General features: G+C 39.0%; 1 protein-coding gene across 1 annotated transcript; it reads right to left on the bottom strand.

Moving 5' to 3' along the window:
- Window positions 1–1,714: 1,714 nt before the first annotated feature.
- On the bottom strand, window positions 1,715–3,061 carry LOC110717051. Its single transcript, XM_021895687.1, has 2 exons — window positions 2,385–3,061; window positions 1,715–2,108 (listed from the first exon to the last, which is right to left on the bottom strand). Exons 1-2 carry the CDS (start codon window positions 3,059–3,061, stop codon window positions 1,715–1,717), a joined length of 1,071 nt encoding a protein of 356 aa, XP_021751379.1.
- Between the last annotated feature and the right edge of the window lie 11,768 nt (window positions 3,062–14,829).

Below are 14,829 nucleotides of genomic sequence, written 5' to 3' on the forward strand. Positions count from 1 at the left end.
TTCTTCGAAACAAAGATGCATTCACTCACAAGACTCTTAACTCTATCAATGAGCACAGGATGAAAAGTTTCTTTCCCATTGAAAATTTTCTCATTTCTTCTTCTCCAAATGTTCCACATCAATATCGCTCCTCTGCACTCCTTCTTGGAGTCCATCTCTTTTCATGATTCGAAAAAATCCAGGAAAGATAAATCATGAGGCCAATTCACAAGATCTTGATAGTTGCATTCAGTCCAAAGATCACTGACAGTTGTGCATTCAAAGAACACTAGTAGAAAAATAGAAATTAGCACCGGTTTAAAACCCCCCTATAGCACCGATTTAAAACCCCCCTATAGCACTGGTTTTGAACCGTTGGTTATTTGAGGGATGCCAAAAGCCAAGTAAATTAGCACCAGTTCAAAACCGGTGGTAATATTTGTCAATAGCGCCAGTTAACCGATGCTAATTTGTTGTTATTAGCACCGGTTAACCGGTGCCCATTATGCTTTAAAAAAATAAAAATAAAAATCGATTTTTTTCACTTAAAAACCAGCCACCACAACTTAACCCAAATGTCCAAACCCAACTGCTTTCCCCCGACCTAACCTAGCCACCGCCGTCATCCAACAACCATCACCACCACAGCCGTCATCCAACCACCACCACCATCACCAATGTCATCTAGCCACCATCGTACACCACCACCACCGTCATCAACAAAAAAGGAAAAAACTCAAAAAATTCAAAATTAGAAAATTAAAATTAAAAATATAGATCTTTATACAATTTACAAAATAATTTACATAATTTACTAAAAAATTACTATCTAAAATTACAAGTAAAAAAAAAACAACTAAACTAGTTAAACAAACAAAAACCTAGATCTAAATTATAAACTAAATCAAAATCAAAAATTCAAAAAATAAAACCTTTTTCTTTGAACTCCAAAGAATCCCGTTCACCACTTGCTTGAACTCGAACAAGATTCGAACAAAAACATCTTGCTTGAACTCCAAAGAATCTCGTTCACCACTTGCTTACTCGAAAAAGATTCGAATGAAATTCGAACGAAAATCGAAGACCTCACACTTTCTAGGTCGTCTAACCGTATTGCGGCTCGGTGCTCGAAAAGAGATGAAAACGAAAAAGGAAGGAGAGATGAGAGCAGAACGAGATGGGAACGAAAGAGGAAGGAGAGATGAGAGCAGAACGAGATGGGAACGAAAGAGGAAGGAGAGATAAGAGCAGAACGAAAGAGGAAGGAGAGATGAAAGAGAATTGGAGATGAGAGCAGAACCAGAGATGACAGAGAAGGAGAGTAGACCTAGAGAGGGAGAGAATGAAGTAGAGAGGCGGATGAGACAGGGGGGGTAAAGGGTTTATAAAATTGCAATTGGCACCGGTTAACCGGTGCTATTTCTTTTTTTTTTGGTTTTCATTTTCTAAAACAAATAGCATCGGTTAACCGGTGCCATGGTATTTTTGCCTACCGATTTTTAATAACCGGTTCTATTTCTTTGGTGCTAATTTTTATTTTTCTACTAGTGGAAGGTGTGTCTAATAGTTTCTGGGTAGTCAGCACACCATGGACAAACCTCCACCTCCGACATATGGCGATGCTTGAGGTAGGCTCTAACTGGTAGTGTACCAGTGCAAATTCTCCAAAGGAAGTGCCTAACCTTCGGGGTGACATCAAGTTGCCAAAATTCCACCAATGCCCTATGAAAGTCATCTAATTGCAAGATTTTCCAAGCATATAAGCCGTTTTCACCGAGTAGAAGCCATCCATTGAAAAAGCCCAAGTTACCGTGTCTGATAGGGATCGAGAACTCAGAGGAATGGGAAGAATGCAGCAAGTATCTTGATCATTAAATATGCTTGAAATCAGAGCTACATTCCATTCCCTTATCTCCTGGTCAATTAGCTTTCCCACTATCTCAAAAGCATCTATTTTTGGAGTGGAAATGAACCTGCTAGTGCCACTGCCAATCCATGGATCACACAAAATGTTAACAGTAGCACCATCACCAATGCGCCACAAAATTCCCTCCTTTAGCAGAGTTTTTGAAGACCAAATGCTCTGCCATGAATAGCTAGAAGCAAAGCCCAACCTCGACTCCAAATAACTGCAGTTAACGTAGTATTTTGCGCTAATTACCTTACTTAGAAGAGAGTTTGGAAATTTCATTAGACGCCATGCTTGTGTTCCGAGAAGAGCATCATTAAAAATCCGCAAATCCCGGAACCCCAAACCACCAAGGCACTTTGGGGTGCATAAATCACTCCAACTCTTCTAGTGGACCTTGCGGCAATAATCACTACTACCCCATAGGAACTTTGCCATCATTGAATGATTATCATTAATTACGCTTATAGGCAATTTGTAGACTCCCCTTAAGTACTTGGGTATAGCTTGAATCATCGCTTTAAGGAGAATTTCTTTTCCAGCCCGGAACAACAACTTTTCTTTCCACCCATTCAATTTCTTCCATATCCTATCTTTCAAAGCCATGAAAACCATCCTCTTCGATCTTCTGACAATAGTAGGAATAACTAAATATTTCTCGTAAGAATCCACCCGTCTCATTGCCAAAATCTCAAGTAATTCTTCTTGCAGCGACGTACAAACACCCTTTCTAAAAGAGACCTCCGATTTGTCATAGTTAATTTTCTGTCCGGAAGCTGCTTCATATATGTTGAGAGTTTCAACTATTTTCGAGCATTCTCTTCGGTTAGCTCTTGCGAAAAGAAGATTATCATTTGCAAAAAGTAAGTGAGAAATTTCTGGAACCTTACGACTAGCTCTAGCTCCATGGAGAGAATCATCAACCATTGCTTTCCTCAGAAGACCAGAAAAAGCATTGGCAACAAGAATATATATATAAGGAGATAAAGGGTCTCCCTGTCTAAGACCGCGGGATGGAGTCACCGAACCACATACACCACCATTAGCAATGAAAGAGTAGGAAACTGTTGTTACACAGTCCATCTCAGTGTCAACCCATCTTCCTACAAACCTCAATTTTAAGAGGAGCTTTTCGAGAAAATTCCATTCAACTCTGTCATAGGCTTTACTCATATCTAACTTCATAGAAATCAAGCCCTTTTTCCCCTATCACCTTGTTTTCATAGTATGAAACAACTCCAAAGCACTAAGAGCATTATCTGTAATGAGTCACCCCGGAATAAACGCACTATGATTTTCTAAGACAACTCCAGGAAGAATATTTTAAGTCTCATAACGATCGCTTTTGAAGCTATTTTACACAACACATTACACAAAGCAATTGGTCTAAATTCAACCATTGAGGGAGAGGAATAAACTTTTGGGATAAGAGCAATGTTAGTATTATTAACAGGGCTAATAGATTCGTTACCCTGTAAAATATTACTAACAAACCTAGAGACATCATCACCAACAATATGCCAAAATTTTTGATAGAAAATAGCATGCATACCATCGGGTCCGGGAGCTTTACAAGGGTGCATTTGAGCTATAGCGGCAAAGATTTCCTCCTTTGAGAAAGGTTGAAGCAATTCTGCATTAAAATCCGGGGTAATAATATTCTCCACCGCATCAAGAACAGTGTCACATGCCTCATCTGAATGAACTCCGGAATGTGAACAGATTCTTGTAGAAGCTCTGAACTATATCCTCTAATTGACGTTTGTCTTCTCTCCAAAATCCACTGTCATTAAAAAGTCCCTTAATCTCATTCTTTTTCTTCCATTGCGTGGCTTTGTGGTAAAAGTACTTCGTATTCCGATCTCCAGCTTTAATCTCAGAAGCTCTAAAGCGCAAATACCAGTAGGACTCTTGTTTATCTAGCAATTCATCTAATTGCCTTTCCGGCTCGGTACATTTAGCAATGGAGTCTTTAGAAACCTGCTCACCTTGGGCAAATTAAAGCCTGTTCTAATTCATCAACCTGCTTATTCAAATTCTGAAATTTCTTCCCACTCCAGATTTTCAAACTGCTAGCCACTACCTTTAATCGATCAGCCATCCTGCCAATATGACCCCTCCACGAGTCTCGCACTACATCCTCACATTCTCCCTCCAACATCCAACAAGTTTCAAACTTGAATTCCTTTTTTTTCTTTTTCTTCTTGTGTTCACCGATTATGAGAAAAATCGGAGAGTGGTCTGATTTAAACCGAACCAAGTTCTCGACAAGCGGGTTCAACGGGATGGAAAACCATGAACCATTAGCAATGAATCTATCCAGTCTTTCCCTAATTAGAGTATGCACCGATAATCCCTTCTCCCAAGTGAACCAAGGACTAGAGAAGCCTAAATCCTGGAGCCCACATTGTTGCAAAGTCTCTCGAAAATCAGGGATGGCAAGCCTCTCATTATTAGCACCTTCTTCCTTCTCATCATACCTGAGTATTTCATTAAAATCACCACAAAAAAGGATCAGACTATCATAATTCTCACAGAGGGTTTTATTAGACTCCAAGTCTTACTTTTGTTCTCTGCCTCCGGCCAGCCATATAGTCCCACGAATCTCCAACTCTCACCAGAAACAATCTTAACATCTCCACAAATATGATTTTGTGAGTAAAAGACTAAGTTGAAATCAATATTGTATTTCCAAAAGATACAAAGACCCCCGCTCTCCCAACATTACTAACTCTAAACGCATATAGAAAACCAAACCTGAGTTTATTATTTTCAGCAATAGATTTATTAATTTTCGTTTCAGATAAAAATAACAAGTCAGGGGCTAATGAATAACACCACTTTCGTAGTGCTCTAACTGCCCGGGGTTTGCCAAGACCCTGGCAGTTCCAACATAGCGTACTCATTGTGAATGGCGTGGTTGATCCATGTCAACCATCGCCGGACTAGCAGCTCGAATAGTCAACTCAGAGTCGATTTTTGACCGTTTTCCAAGGGATGACTTGTCCACAGCTAGTACAGAAAAAGAAACAGCTTGCTTACGTTTACCAGATAAAGCAGTAGGCTCCACCATCGATGAATCTATATCTCTGTCTATCCTCTTCCAAGACTTCCTAAGGGATTTTTGCTCCCGAATTGTAGGAATATTCCCACCACCAAAGTCAGCAAATGCAAAGGAAGGGGCCACCACTCCTTCAACATTCTCTGTAATGACAAGAATAAAGGGAGTTGGATTGCTTATTGTAGCAATCTTTGACACAGGAACCTCATGCCCCAAGGGGTCTGACACCGATCCTTCATTCAAGATATGCCCCTCCACAAATTTTGAAGACTATGAATCATCTCCTAAAGCCATCTCCTTACTACCAGTCACATCAATTTTCTTACGAGCAGGTGAGGAAAAAGTCAGTTAGCGAGCCACTCCAGGATGACCTTTGTGAACAGCTTGCGGATTATAATACCCTGGTAGTTTAGGTATGGAATGTCCCTTTATTCTTACCAGCCATGATTTTTCTTTTTCCTTCTCAAAAGCCTCCATATGAACCTGTTTTTTTTGGTGAAGCACCTAGCCGCGCTCCATATTGTTGGAACAACAAGTGTGTAGTGTGTGAATTTTGTGAAAAAACTCAAAGTCCCACAGTCGTTTCTGCCTTCGTGAACACTATGTCTACCGAAGAAATGACTATGTCTGCTGACCTTAACAAGCCCTTTCGTTTTGAGGGCGCTCACTTTAAAAGATGGAAACAGAAAATGCAATTTTTCTTAACTGTCAAAAAGGTTAATTCTGCCTTAACAGCCTCCTTCCTGGAAAGATTTCAAAAATAATCTCAGGCATAAGACTAAGGAATTCTCCTTAGAGAGTTTGATCACTCGGCTACGTATAGAAGAAGAATCCAGAAAACAGGATCTAAAGGAAGAGATTTTACAAATCTCTGCTAATAATGCTCCTAGACGACCTGCTGCAGTACTTAAACCTGCTGGTAAGAATTTCAAACCTCAGAACTGGAAGAATAACTTCAATAAACCGAATGTTCAAAAGAACAATGGAAGACAACAGTCTCAACCCCCTAAGAATGGTACTGGTCAATTTATGTGCTATCGGTGTGGAAAACCAGGCCATATGGCACGAAAGTGCAGGAACATGCCTAACCCTGTGCCTGCGCAGGCTAGCATGATTGAAGAGCCTTTTGTGGCTATGATTACTGAGATCAACCTTACTGGTGGATCAGATGGGTGGTGGATACACACTGGTGCCACACGCCATGTCTGTTATGATCGTCGGATGTTTAAAACATACACTGAAAAGACCGATGATAAGAAAGTACTGTTGGGTGATTCCCATTCCACTAACATTGCTGGTGTTGGAAATGTTGAGTTGAAGTTTACTTCTGGCAGGACTCTCATTCTGAAAGATGTGTTACACACTCCGGAAATGAGGAAGAATTTAGTTTCTGGTTTTTTGCTTAATAAGGCTGGTTTTATACAAACCATAGGTTCTGATTTGTTTACTTTAACTAAGAATGGAATATTTGTAGGAAAAGGATATGCTACTGATGGCATGTTTAAACTGAATGTTAAAGTTAATAAAATTTCTAATTCCGCTTATATGTTGTGTTCTACTATTAATGTTTGGCATACTAGACTGTGTCATGTGAACAAAAGACTCATAAAAAATATGAGCAATTTAGGCCTTATTCCAAATATCTCTCTCAATGACTTTGACAAATGTGATTCTTGTAGTCAGGCTAAGATTACAAAAACACCTCATAAATCAGTGATTAGAAACTCAGAACCATTAGACTTAATTCATTCGGATATTTGTGAACTAAATGGAACGTTGACCAGAAATGGACAACGATACTTTATCACCTTTATTGATGATTGTTCTGATTATACTTGTATTTATTTGATGAAAAATAAGAGTGATGCTTTTGAAATGTTTAAGTTGTTTATAACAGAGTTTGAGAATCAGTTTAACAAGAAAATAAAAAGATTACGAAGTGATCGTGGAACTGAGTATGATACTGATGCTTTTGTAGAATTTTATAATTCACATGGTATCATACATGAAAGGACAGCTCCTTATTCCCCAGAAATGAATGGAAAGGCTGAAAGGAAAAATAGGACCTTTACAAAATTAGTAGTTGTTATTTCCTTATATTCTGGTGCTGCTGATCATTGGTGGGGTGAAATTCTACTAACTGTTTGTTATGTCTTAAACCGTATTCCAAAGACTAAGAGTAAGGTTTCTCCCTATGAAATACTTCGTAATAAACGACCTAACATTTCTTATTTCAGATGTTGGGGTTGTCTAGCATATGTTAGGATTCCTGATCCTAAAAGAGTTAAATTAGCTAGTAGAGCTTATGAATGTGTATTCATTGGATATGCTATTAACAGTAAGGCATATAGATTCTTTGATTTAAATGCTCGTGTAATTATTGAATCTAATGATGTTGATTTTTATGAGGACAGGTTTCCTTTTAAATCTAGAAATAGTGGGGGTTCGTCCACCTCTATTATTCCTAAAGTCAGGTCTAACTCACAAGAATTGGATTCTGAACCCGAACTAAGAAAGAGCAAGCGGGCTAGAGTAGCAAAAGACTTCGGCCCAGACTTTGTAGTTCTTAATGTAGAGGAGGATCCTTCTACCCTCCAAGAAGCTCTAACCTCAGTTGATGCAGATTTATGGCAAGAAGCCGTGAACGACGAAATGGACTCACTTGAGTCTAATCGAACTTGGCATCTAACTGAGTTGCCACCAGGCTGCAAGTCAATTGGTTGCAAATGGGTCCTAAAAAGAAAGCTAAAAGTTGATGGGACCGTTGATAAGTTCAAAGCCCGTTTGGTAGCTAAAGGCTACAGACAGAGGGAGAATGTTGATTTCTTTGATACCTATTCACCTGTAACTAGAGTAACATCTATTAGAGTACTAATATCTCTTGCTTCTGTTTTTAATCTTGTAGTACATCAGATGGATGTAAAGACTGCATTCTTGAACGGTGAATTGGAAGAAGAAATCTACATGGATCAACCGGAAGGATTCGTTGTTCAAGGAAAAGAGCATCTGGTATGTAAGCTAGATAAATCTCTTTATGGTCTCAAACAAGCACCTAAACAATGGCATGAAAAATTTGATAACTTAGTCATCTCACATGGTTTTAAGATAAATGGTAGTGACAAATGCATATATGTAAAATTTGAGAATGACATATGCACTATAATTTGTCTATATGTGGATGACTTGTTAATTTTTGGCTCGAACATTCATGCTGTGAATGATGTAAAGCTATTGTTGAATGCTGAGTTTGACATGAAAGACCTAGGAGAGGCTAATGTAATCCTTGGAATTAAGATTACTATGACAGAAAATGGAGTTTCTTTGGATCAATCTCAATACATTGAGAAAATCCTAAAGAAATATGGTTACTTTGACTGTAAACCTGCTAATACACCTTATGACTCCAGTGTTAAATTATTTAAGAACACTGGTGATGCCGTAAGGCAATCTGATTATGCGAGCATCATTGGCAGCCTTCGGTATGCCACTGATTGTACTAGACCCGACATTGCCTATGTCGTGGGATTGTTAGGCAGGTTTACTAGTTGTCCTGGTAATGAGCATTGGCATGCTATTGAAAGGGTCATGAGATACCTTAAGAGGACCATGAACCTAGGGTTGCATTATGAAAGGTTTCCAGCTGTACTAGAAGGCTATAGTGATGCTGACTGGAACACCTTATCAGATGACTCTAAGGCTACTAGTGGATATATTTTTTCTATAGCCGGTGGAGCTGTATCTTGGAAGTCTAAGAAACAGACTATTTTGGCTCAGTCCACCATGGAGTCAGAAATGATAGCACTAGCTACGGCTAGTGAAGAAGCAGGTTGGTTAAGAGGCCTGCTAGGTGAAATTCCCCTATGGGCAAAGCCATTACCGGTTGTCTTGATCCATTGCGATAGTACCGCGGCTATTGCAAAAGTTCAGAACCGTTATTACAACGGTAAGAGACGACAAATACGTCGTAAGCACAGCACTGTGAGAGAATATCTCTCTATCGGAGCTGTTAGAGTGGATCACGTACGCACTGAGAATAACTTGGCTGATCCTTTGACGAAAGGATTAGCTAGGGAGAAAGTCCATTTTTCCTCTAAGAAAATGGGACTATTGCCATTGAAATGAACCACACATAATGGTAACCCAACCTATGAACTGGAGATCCCAAGAAATAGGTTCAAAGGGTAATAACAAGTTAGGGTGTGATATGAGTTTAATATGTTCAAAAGACATAATTTCCTGAAGCGATCAAGGATGAGTTAATAGGAACTCTTAATGAAATCTATACTCCAATTTGGAGTGGAGTACCAAGCTACAGGAGTACTCTTGATAGATTCACCTATGTGAATGTGGAAGTTAGGCCGCTTCCTATGAAATGTGTGGCAGCATTTCTAGAGCATTCACTACACTGGGATAGACGTGCATGGCCGAAATAGCACGGGTCTAGAACAACACCAAGAGTAGGTTGTGTGTGGTACTTTGTCAGAGATAGGGTTCAAAACTTCGAGTCACCCTTGTTGAATCTGAATCGTACTCACTACGTAGAAGTTCAAGTTGAAAAACACTTCTGTTTATGCGCAACCTATATATGTATGGATTCTGCTCGAAAATGTTTTCAAAAAATTCAAGTGGGGGATTGTTGGAACAACAAGTGTGTAGTGTGTGAATTTTGTGAAAAAACTCAAAGTCCCACATTGGTGAGAAATGAGAGTTTTACTCTCTTTATAATATAGAGAGTGGGCTAAAGGGGTGTGGCCCTTGGGCTACCCACATTTTGTGGAGAGGGAGGACCTATATGGTAAACCATATATCAAACACACGCGCGCCAAACCGAACCGAGCCGAGCCGGGCTGGGCTGGGCTGGGTCGGGTTTGGGTTTGGGTTATTAAACAAACTTAATTTTTGTTACCGGTTTGATTAATATTCAGTTACAAAACGTTTTACTGTTTTGGTTTAAATTTTTTCGTTACATTGCTTGATTCTCGTTGCTGTTTTACTGCTAAACGTTGCACCGTTACAGTGATTTAATGCCTTGATTCTTGCTTAACGAATACACTAATTGCAGTAAACGTTGCTAATCTTTCTCCCGTTTTCATGCTTAAGCTGTTACGTATCTTTACCTATAAAAGGACGGTTCCAACTTTGTTTTTAAATACACGAAAAAAAATACAGAAAACCACTTTTCAAAATATATTTTCTCTTCCTCTCAAAACAGTCGAGCAGTTTCTTTCTGATTTTCTGGTGTTCCATTGTCCGGTGGTTCGGTGCAAAACTGCCGGTATTTTATACTTGTGAAAGACTGTTTTATCCTGGGGGCATCCGGTTTGGTACGAGCTGCTTGCACAAGTTTGAGGCAGTGCCGCGAATGTTCTAAAGAGAGCGACATAGTCCGCGACTCAGTCTTATTCTCGGTAACATTGTTCTTACTATTTTATTTGTGCAATTCCGTTTATAACACATATTCATACACTACCCCTTTGAACACCGCTTCTTCCTCAACAAATTGACATTCAACTTCCGTATGGTCTAATCTTCCACAGTAATAGCAGAATTATGTCAACCGTTCATACTGTATATCGCACCATCTAGGAGAAGCAAAGCCATTAGCAATTTTTAAACCCCTTCGCAGAGGTTTGTTAATATCCACCATGACTTTAACTTGGAGGTATGTTTCCCAACTCAGAGGATCATGTTAGATGATTTAGAGTGTATGAGAGAATTGTGATCATTTGATTTATTTTGGATGATTTAGAGTGTCGGAGTGGAGCGCCCGCGCCATCGTTCAACGCGCCCGCGCAAGGTCGGCGCGGCCCGCAATAAAAGCGCGTCAAAATTGCGCCAAGTCTCTGGAAAATTGCAAAATTTTGGCAGATTTGGGGAGGCGCGCTCACGCAGCTTGTGGCGCGCCCGCGCTGCTTCCCTTGTCTGCGGTTTTTGCGGTTATTTTCTCGGCTTTTAATATCTTCCGTTTTATCGAAAGGGGTGATAATTTTTGAAAAATATTTCTTCCCTAAAGGATTCTCCATATTTTCTCTCAAACTTCTCAAACTTTTGTGAGAAAAATTCTTGAAATTTAGCCGTCTTTGTGAATTGTTCATCGTATTTCGTTTCTAGTGCTAAGAAAAAAATTGGCTGACAATTGTATCTCAAAGAGGATTTCCGGTTTAACCCAAGCACCGTGTGGGGGAAATAAACCTCTTTAGGAAAGTGTATACACACCTTTGACAGTGTATCAAGGTTTGAGACTCACGTGGTCATCGGTATTCTCATGTTCATGCTTGGTGTTGTCGGCTTGGAGGAAAGGCAAGTTTAATCTCTTCACACTAGTGTAGTCTTTAGAAATTTCTGTAATTTCTTAGTTCTTAATAATACTTGATTGAAATACATTGTGTTGTATTTGATATTTACAATTTATATTATAATCATATTATTTAGGATTTGTTTCCCACACATTGTTTAAGTGTTTTCTTTATTGAAACCACTGTAATCCTAACAATCTAAAGAGGTTTAATTAATTAGAATTGAAATCAAGTATGTCTAGTGTGAAGGAATTAACTACGAACTTTGTCAAGCTTAAAAAGTTTGAATGTTGGAAGAAGAAATCGTATTTTCTTCTTACATCTTTGAATGTTGCATATGTTATAAGTACTCCAAGGCTGGGTGAACATGAGAATGAAACTATGGAGAACACTTGGGAAAGATCGAAGTAGGACAACGACGATTTCATATATCGTGGTCACATTTTCACTACTAGAAAACAGGCCATTTCAGACGGCGAAATTCCGTCGGGAACACCCTGAAATCCGTCGGAAAAGGCCATTTCCGACGAAAATTCCGTCGGAACCGGTTGTCGGAAACACTTTTGTAGGAAAAACGGCCTTTTCCGACGGAATTTTTTCCTCGAAACAGGATTTTCAGGTACGGGAAAGTCCGTCGGAAATTAAATCCGTCGGAATATTCCGACGGAAATTCCGTCGGAAAATTTATTAAAAAAAACAAAAAAAAAAAACCCCACCCACTACCCCCACCACCAGCCCACCCACTGCCACCATAACCCAAATCCCCACCCACCAACCCACCCCCTACCCCCTGACTTACCCCCCTGCCCACCACCACAGCCCACCCCACCCATGCCCCCTACTCCCCAGACTTACCCCCACACCACCAGAAGCCCACCCCACCCTGGCCCTGCCCCCTACTCCACTAACTTACCCAGACACCCTACCACACCAGCCCACCCCTACCACCAGCCCACCACAACCAAGACCACCGCCACGCAAAAAAAAAAAAAAAAAAAAAAAAAAAAAACGAAAATTCATAAAAAAAACAACAACATTGAATATACAAAAACAAAATCAGCAAAAATTATACAAAATTGAATATACAAAAATTAAATTTAGCAAAACCAAACTCAGAAATTAGAAATAAAAGCCAAAAAAAAAAACCAAATCACAAATAAACCCACAAATTCAAAATTAACTCACAATACTAAATAAAAATAAACATACCTTTTGAAATTTCATCTTTGTTGGGTTTAAATGGTCAAACTCGACCATGAAAATTCCAGATGTGGAATTTTCAAGGTCGAGTTTGAACAAAAAAACCATAAACTTTGAATGAGAGGAGATAAATTTCACAGTGGTGGTGTGTGGTGAGCAACGTGTTGGTAGTGGTGTGCGGTGAGGACCGTGCTCGTGGGTGGAGGTGACGAGGAGAGGAGGGAGAAGGGAAAGAGGAGAGGAGAAGGGTGAGGAGATGAGAGGAGGGAGAGCGGTGAGGAGATGAGAGGAGGGAGAACGGCGAAGAGAAGGGTGAGGAGAGGAGAGGAGGGAGAAGGGAAAGAGGAGAGGAGGAAGAAGGAGAAAAGTGGCGGAATGGAGAAGTGAGAAAATGAGATCAGGTTTTAAATGTAGGGTTTTTGTTTTTTTTTCTTTAAAAAAAACCTGAATTCCGACGGAAAATTCCGCCGGAAGGTACATTTTCCGACGGATAAAGTTCCGACGGATTTTATTTCCGTAGGAAGTTTAATATTCCGATGGAAAAATCCGTAGGAAGATTCCGACGAATTTTTTTCTGTAGGAAATTTAACGTTCCGACGGAATAATCCGTCGGAAATCATTTATTTTTCCTACGGAATAATATTCCGTCGGAAATTTCCTCCTACGGAATTCATGTCCGTCGGAAACAGTCCGTCGAAAATAGACCTATTTCTAGTGTTGTTTGAATGGGATGGAGGATGATCTTTTTGACGTCTACCAAAATGTAGAATCGGCCAAGGAGATTTGGGAGTCCTAGGAGAGGACGTTTTCCCAAACTAAGCCATTTTTGGTAAACATTAACCAAAATGGTTGCGTGGCAAAAGTATTTACGAAACTAAGCTTTTAGGGTAAAACGCTGTCTCGGACAGCGTTTTATACCCTGAATTTTTTTTAAAAAAAAAAAAACAATGTGTAAAACGCTGTCTTGGACAGCGTTTTACGTGTTGACTTTTTTCTTTTTAATTTCGTAATTTCTGATTTAAAATTTTCTAAAAAAAAGAAATTGAATATGTAAAACGCGATCTCAAACAGCGTTTTACATATTGACTTTTTTTAAAAAAAAAATAACCAAATTTTTGATTTAAAAAAAAAAAATAGTGAAACGCTGCCTCAGACAGCGTTTCACTAACCTTTTTTTTTAAAAAAAAAATTTATAAAAAAATCATTACTCCACCTCCTCACGTTCTCCATTGAAGCATACTCCATATTCTCCATTGAAGCATACTCCACATTCTCCATTGAAGCATCAAATTTCATACGAAGTAGTTCCTTCCTATCATTATACCACATTCTCCATTGATTACATACGAAGTAGTTCTTTCCTATCATATTCTCCATTGATTACACCACATTCTCCATTGAAGCAGCAAATTCCATACGCATTAACAACCAAATTTGATTCCTCCAAAATTAGGCTCGAAAAAATCACAAATTTAGAAGAAAAAAGGTCCAATTTCATAGCTCTTTAATATTGACCGCAAATTCGGTTCAAAAGTAAACTATGCTCGAAAAATCAGACACTCCATATTTCAATAATTGATCTTACCGTCAATAAAATTTGATGATAAACCCTGAAAGGCTGGAATGTTGTAACGATTGCTGCTTCAATGGAGAACGTGGAGTATGCTTCAATAGAGAATGTTGTAATTGCTTCAATGGAGAACGTGAAGTATGCTTCAATGGAGAACATGGAGTATGCTTCAATGGAGAACGGGTGTAATCAATGGAAACAGTGACTTCCTGTCCCTCTGTCAGTTGGATGGGCTTCCCATCCTTCAGAAATCCAATACGAATTTCAGATTCCTTGGTGTCAAGCATAAGAGCATATAAGATTTGTGTTCTGCATAGCAATCTTGATATTTCAAAAGTCTGAGTATCTAATTTTTTTTTTTTAAAATCAGAAACTTGGTTATTTTTTTTTTTTTAAAAAAGTCAATATGTAAGACGCTGTCAGTCAATATGTAAGACGGCTGTCTGGGACAGCGTTTTACAAATTGATTTTTTTTTAATAAAAAAATCAGGGTATAAAACGCTGTCCGAGATAGAGTTTTACCCTGGAAGCTTAGTTTCGTAAATACTTTTGCCACGCAACCATTTTGGTTAATATTTACCAAAAATGGCTTAGTTTAGGAAAACGTCCCCTAGGAGAGCAAGTACATGGCGGAAGACGCTTCAAGTAAGAAATTTTTAGTTAGCAACTTTAATAACTTTAAATTTGTTGATGGTTGGTCCATAATGGACCAATTTAATGAATTGCAATGTATCTATGGTAGCTTGGAACAACAAGAAATTTCCATGAATGAGTTGTTTGTTGTTTCTAGTATTATATACAAGTTACCCCCTAG

The sequence above is a fragment of the Chenopodium quinoa genome, unplaced genomic scaffold (genome assembly GCF_001683475.1).
Source record: "Chenopodium quinoa cultivar QQ74 unplaced genomic scaffold, ASM168347v1, whole genome shotgun sequence".
NCBI classification, from domain to species: domain Eukaryota; kingdom Viridiplantae; phylum Streptophyta; class Magnoliopsida; order Caryophyllales; family Amaranthaceae; genus Chenopodium; species Chenopodium quinoa.

Coding starts and splice junctions, on each gene's coding strand:
- LOC110717051 (XM_021895687.1), bottom strand. CDS start 3,061: ATGAGTAAAGCCTATGACAGAGTTGAATGGAATTTTCTCGAAAAGCTC. Junction 2,109..2,384: donor ATGATTCAAGCTATACCCAA/GTACTTAAGGGG, acceptor CGTTAACTGCAG/TTATTTGGAGTCGAGGTTGG.